This window comes from Pterocles gutturalis, unplaced genomic scaffold (genome assembly GCF_000699245.1).
Source record: "Pterocles gutturalis isolate BGI_N339 unplaced genomic scaffold, ASM69924v1 scaffold51619, whole genome shotgun sequence".
In the NCBI taxonomy this organism is placed as follows: Eukaryota; Metazoa; Chordata; class Aves; order Pterocliformes; family Pteroclidae; genus Pterocles; species Pterocles gutturalis.
Genome location: NW_010137763.1, coordinates 1 through 6,090, shown reverse-complemented (window position 1 = coordinate 6,090; position 6,090 = coordinate 1). Strand labels below are relative to the sequence as shown.

Here is a 6,090-nt window from a genome sequence, read left to right as displayed (position 1 = left end):
TAGTCATGTCTTCATCCTATTTCAAGACGCAAGAGCTAACAGCAAGTAAGTTCGAAAAACTTCTGAGTTTGTACTTAAAAATATCTAAACAAAGCCCTGAGTTACAACCATCACATCTCTATTCAAAAAAATATAACAGAGGACTAACACAGTCATTACTGTGCATTCACAATATAAATACAGGTAAGCCTGATAAATATCGTTTGAGGTAGATATATACAGTACAAAATATATTAAGGGTTGAACGCAAACATCATACTCCACCTTCTCACCTTGTCCTCCAGTTCTTCAGGAGACCTTGCAAATACCCATACATTTAACACTATCAAAGTTTCAGTTGGGGCCATGAGAAAAGTAGGTTAACACAAAATTCAGCTAAGGAAAATCCAGGTATTTTAAATAACTTTGCAAACAAAATACTGCTGTGCAAAACAGGTTACAACAGCTTCATCAACAAGCAAAAAAAAAAAACCAAAAAATAGTAGAAACCTTCTGCTGGGGTTTTCAAATAAAGTTTTAAACAAGAAATTTGAGCTTTTTGAGCTTTAGTTCCCAAAAACTGATTTTCATAACTTGCCCCCTGTCACTGAAACACAAGAGGAAATGAGCAAGCTTGAGAGACAGACACCCCACCCCCAACTCCCTTAGAAAATGGGATTCAGTCAAAAAAATTCAAGAAACTCTAATGGAAACCATGCAACAAACAGATAAACCAGATTACAGTCTGCTCAGAAGTCAGCCAAGGTTCATATAGATAAACTTGTCCCAAGTTCAGAGCTTGTGACAAGCAAGAAAAGAACTTTCGGATTTTTCTGGGCTCTCAGACCATGACGGCAGACAGAGGATATGACAGCAATATAAATAATAAATCTGGAGATCTACTTTTCTTTTGAATAAAATACCTATAAAGACAATCCATTCTGTTATAGATAGCTTAGAAATGAATATAAATTCACAAGCACTGAATAATTAGTGCACCAACAGTTGCTTTAGGAAGATGATTGAGCAGAGAACTATCTGCCACCAGTCACTTTTGTGTTGTGGGTTTTTTTTTTTTAACTGAAGATAAATCAGACTGTAGGACTGCTATCAGCTAGTCAATTAAGTGCTGTTAAGTACCAACACGTGACTGCATTTGCTCAAGCACACATAGTCACGTTTTATCAAAAATCAACACCAAAATGATTATGACTGCAGAAAGCAGCAGCACTGACACCTGCCTGTGCTTGTGTGACTATTGCTTTGTCACAAGCAGGTGCAGGCCGGGGAAATTTTCCCCCATGGCTATGGCTTCCCTGACTACACGCACATCTTTTGGGTTCAATTTCAGAACTCACTGTCACATTGCAAATCAGAGACTCAATATTTGGATTTTGAACACTGTCACCAACAGTTCTTTGAATATCAAGCAAACTCCCACTTAGCCCATGTCCTTCCAGAGAAAGGCCATCTGGGTGAGAGACCTTCCCCAAAGAAAACTTGATGGATGCAAAAAAACCAAGTGACCAGCAAGCAAAAGAAAAAGGTTGCACTGTGGTTTCTCAAATACCTCAACAGGAATTCAGACTTGAGAGTTATAATCCTCATTATTTGAAGACTGAAGTGTTCTCCAAATTAATGCCAAAAGCAACACACTTAAACATGGCTGCAATAAGTGTATTAAAGTAAAATAAAGAGGTCCAGAAGAAGAGTTGAGTCCAAAGAGGCACAGCATGCCAAGCCTTCACCTCTCCAGGCCCAAAGCACAGTTCGGATATTCCCCCTGAACAACAGCATTATTGTTTCTTCAAGTAAGTCGGAGGTAGTCTCTGAAACAGTGTAATGAATATGGCAGCAGTCTCCAGCTGAGCCCAGCTATGCCTGAGGTGGCCCAAGAACAATGCCACATCAGCTGGCCTGGTCACACTGCTGCTAAGGGATCAGCAGCGATTGTCAGTTTAAGTCCTGGTGTTGAGAAATAAGGAGGATGAGCACACACGGGCATGGCAAGTCCAGTCACCAGGGAGATGCGCACCATAATGCGGTACATCTGCTCCGGAGGCCAGCCTCTTGTTGGCAGGCAGACACTGTGCCGGACTGCAGCAGATGCGTGCATAACTTAGTCAAACACATAGCAGCACTCAAACCGCACTTTCTGTTTCACTCAGATCCACACATCACTGGGAGAAGGGACCTGCCTGTGTATGATGTTTAATCACATTTACTTTAGAAAACTTTTTAAATAGAGATTACAACAGGTTTCACTTAATGAGACATTAGTACAGTTTGAAGACATCCACTGAGGAGCACAAGTAGGACATAGCAATCAGGATTTAGTTGCAGATTCATCTTCTTCTAAAAGAAGGTCGTTTAATGCAATAACTGTAGCAGCAAAGTCAACCAGCTCCACAAAGTCTGATGTAATTATGTTAACACCCATAACACCTGGCTTCTGTGCTTTCACCCAATTCAAAATCATGGGCAGGTTCCTAAAGAAATTGAAATATAGAAAATTAAACATTTTAAAAGAGACTTTTCTCTCTGCATACTCTACTTATTTCAAATACAACATGCTGTTTACAAGTTATGTTATTATTTCATATTTGTGATCAGGTCCTGACTGCCAATCAAAAAGCAACTGGCTGATGAGAAGAGTGCTTATCACCACCTGTGGTCATTAGCTATCAAATAGAAATATTGGTCAGTCATCAAACCAAGCTATCAGGCATACAAAGTAACATTTGTGAACTCTATATTCACTGAGCAGACTATGCTTCAGGATTTAATGCTGCACTACAATTTCCTCCATCCTGGTTTGTTTTTACCCAAGTACATGTTGAACTGAGAGCTTAATTTCACAGCAGATGTCAGTGTAGCACAAAGCAAGGAAGGCTGCATCTGGCCCAAGACGTTCCCCAGTCCACCTCTGCCTTAGGGACGGCAGGAAGTAAGTTGCTTGGAGCAGCACACTGCATTTTTACCAAACTCCTTTCAGCCTCCAGAACCACCCAAAGCAACGGGATCAAGGAAACCAAAGGCAGAATTGAACCTTCAGCTCTACAGGGCTTGAACATCCCAACATATATCACTAAGAAAAGGTGAGGTGTGTCAGGTATTGAGTTAAATTGAGTTAGAAATTCTACCATGGGGAGAAATTTCAAGTCATTTCTTGGACGGAGTGCAAGTCAGGAGTCAGCACAAGCTTTTTCGCACTCTATCATGTGAACACCAGTGTTTTCAGCACAGTTAGACAAATGACTAACTACATTAGAATTATTTAAATTAGTGCTATGATATGCATATAAAATTATACAAGATGGTATGCAAGCAAATTAACTAACAGGATGGGGAAGAGAAAAAGAAAAACCAACCCTAAAAACACCCCACAGCTCTTGTTCCAGAAAAAAACCAACCTTGTCAAGAACCAAGAGAACTTGACTGAAATGTCAAGGGACACACCAGACTTCAACCAGCTAAGTGTGACTGTTGCACATTTCTCCTTTAGCAAGAGCTCAAGAACACTTAAATATTCATATTCAGAGCAAAATTTCCATATGGGAAGGCAGACATCTACACAGGACTGCAAAGACAGATTTACACATACAAATCAGCTAGCATGTGTAAATGTATACAAGCAATTATGCTTTAGCAAACAGCGGCATCTATTTTAAATTTTCACAGTTTACTTTCAAAGAAGTGGTAACGATGGAGCTGAAGGAAAGGGATGGAGCAAAGGCAGGCTTGCAGTCCAGATCAGTACCAGAAGTCACTTGAAACAAAACTGCTCCCCAATTCTATGAAATTAGACGATCCTTTACTAGTTAAAAATAGTAATTCAGTACAATCTTTCCTTCAATAACCAGGCAACAGTACATTTACTATACGGTATGCAGCCGTAAGTTAGATCCATGGTTTATATTGTGTTCCCACCGAGCGTACATGTTTACATTCGAGCAACTCGTGACAGCAAACACGAGTCTTAAAGCACCTGAGCACCACCTAGTGTCTAACGCTGACTGCACAGACATGGGCAAAGCCCAACCCAGAGCAGAGCACCCGACTATACTGCAGCCAACATCATTTAGATTCAATTATCTTTAGCTAGATTCATGTCTGTAAACAGGAAGGAGACTGAAAACTCCATGATTTATACCTCACCTGGAATTTTCTTATTTCCATCAACAACTTATGTGACTGCAAAAGCATACCACTTGCTATTTTTAGAAAGGATTTTTAAGAAAATCAGTTAATTGACTTTGGCTTTGAAATAATAATACTGCAATTACTTCTAAAGTGACCAATGATTCTCCCAAAGGGAACATGAACTGGCTGCTGAAGATGTGTGTTTCTCTCACTGCTTAATATTAAAGCTCAGTTGCTGATGAAATTAGACCAGTTGTGACCACCTATACAAGTGCAACTTAGAACTTAATAGCATTATGGCCAGATAAACTGTTTGCAACATTAAAACAGGCAATATTAAACAGTAAGCCAGAAGACCAGATCCCACCAGGATTGCTACAGTTCTGGCAATTTTTAGGAAGCAAGCTACAAGGTAATAATGCCATAAAATAAAGTAACATGAACCTATCCTGGTCATGCTGTTAACACTACTAAAAATTGTTGGCAGTCTGCACTAGTCAGAGCAAAACCCTCTTCTAATGATCTTAACTCATGGGCAACTTAATGTACAATAGACAGTGGTATAAAAAAAGTCAACTCATTAATATAATTTTTGATTAAAAAAACAAGATAAAATACTGCCCTAGGTCACACCCCTTCAGCCATTACTGAAACTACTGTGAGAGACTTGTATAGACTAACACAAAACTGAGCCCACAAATACACAATTTTCCTTTGTGGCACAAGTTTTCCCCCCCCCCCCCTCCCCCCAATTCAAGTTCATCCAATTTGGAATGAACTACTGGTTTAAAACAACAGGTCTGGCCCATGTTATGAAATCACATCACGTTCAGAAAGAGCTCCAATTATCAGGAAACACACTTACACTTACATATATATCCTGTTACTTTGTTTTCAATAATGCTTTATTTTTTATTACTGCAAATATCTCTCACAAGCCATAGTAATGAAGAAAAATTACATGGTTTCATCAAGCCTTACTTCTAAACAAACATTTCATCATTTCTTGGTTATTCAGTGCCTCTTTTATGGAACATGATAAATGAAGAACTGAGAAATCAAGACAAGTCCTTACCTATGAACAAGGGTGTTCTTCAGACCACGAATTAGATGACGTGCAATAGTTTTCACTCGAGGTGTGAGAATTGCTTGAGAAACATGAAAAGTCCCGTAGCGACTTCGTTCCTCAAGAGTGGTCTCCAGGAACTGTAACAGTTTGTGCACATTGGTTGTATTAGCCCATGGTGCCGGCATTTTATTCCCTGGCCACAGGAAGGGGTATTCCTGATACAAGGGGTAGTGGTAGAATACAAGAACCTAACAGAACAAAGAAAAAGGAGAAAAAATAAACAAAAACTCACAGCTATGTTATTTATATTTAAAAAGGATGTCGCATTGGTTTATGCCTATACAGTACAGCTAGCATAGCAGTGAAAAGAGGACCAAGCAAAAAGAGGCTGCTCTTGAGTCAGGAGTGTCAGTAAATTTGTTGCACTATTGCTAAAAAAGGAGCTGGAGATAATTTTGGTTAGCTAAGAGGACAGGAGTGCTTCAGGCTTTAAGAGTCATCAGCTTAAAATGAAGAAGCTGCCAGGAATATACTGGAATGTCATTCAAAGAATTCAGCCTTAGCACTGTCAGAATATTGCATCTGTACTTGAAGTTAAGGATTTTAGCAGTCTTGCCATCTTCTGCATAACTCCTATTAAGTGGCTAAAGTGTACCGGGCTGACTGGCATAACAGCATTCCACTTACTGCATGAGATGCCAATGCCAATCAGTCTAGCTGTCAGCAAAGCCTGCTCCAAATCAAAAGTCAGTATTTTATGCTAAGGCAGTTCTCTATCAGAGGGCAGCATGTAAAGATGCAACACTTTTTATAAATGCCCAAACTTAATTATTAATTTTGGACCCTAGCACTGATAGCGTCAGTTCAGAGGAATACACAGAATCACAGAATGTTAGAGA

The 6,090-nt window shown here is 39.5% G+C and overlaps 1 protein-coding gene across 1 annotated transcript; it reads right to left on the bottom strand.

Annotated features, from left to right (window-relative positions):
• Nucleotides 1–2,305: 2,305 nt before the first annotated feature.
• Nucleotides 2,306–5,439, bottom strand: LOC104468516 (PI-PLC X domain-containing protein 3-like; the record flags this gene model as incomplete). The annotated part of the gene is made up of 2 exons (XM_010082691.1): nucleotides 2,306–2,468; nucleotides 5,198–5,439. Coding segments are annotated over 2 exons (405 nt in total), but the record flags the coding sequence as incomplete, so codon positions are not given.
• Nucleotides 5,440–6,090: the final 651 nt, after the last annotated feature.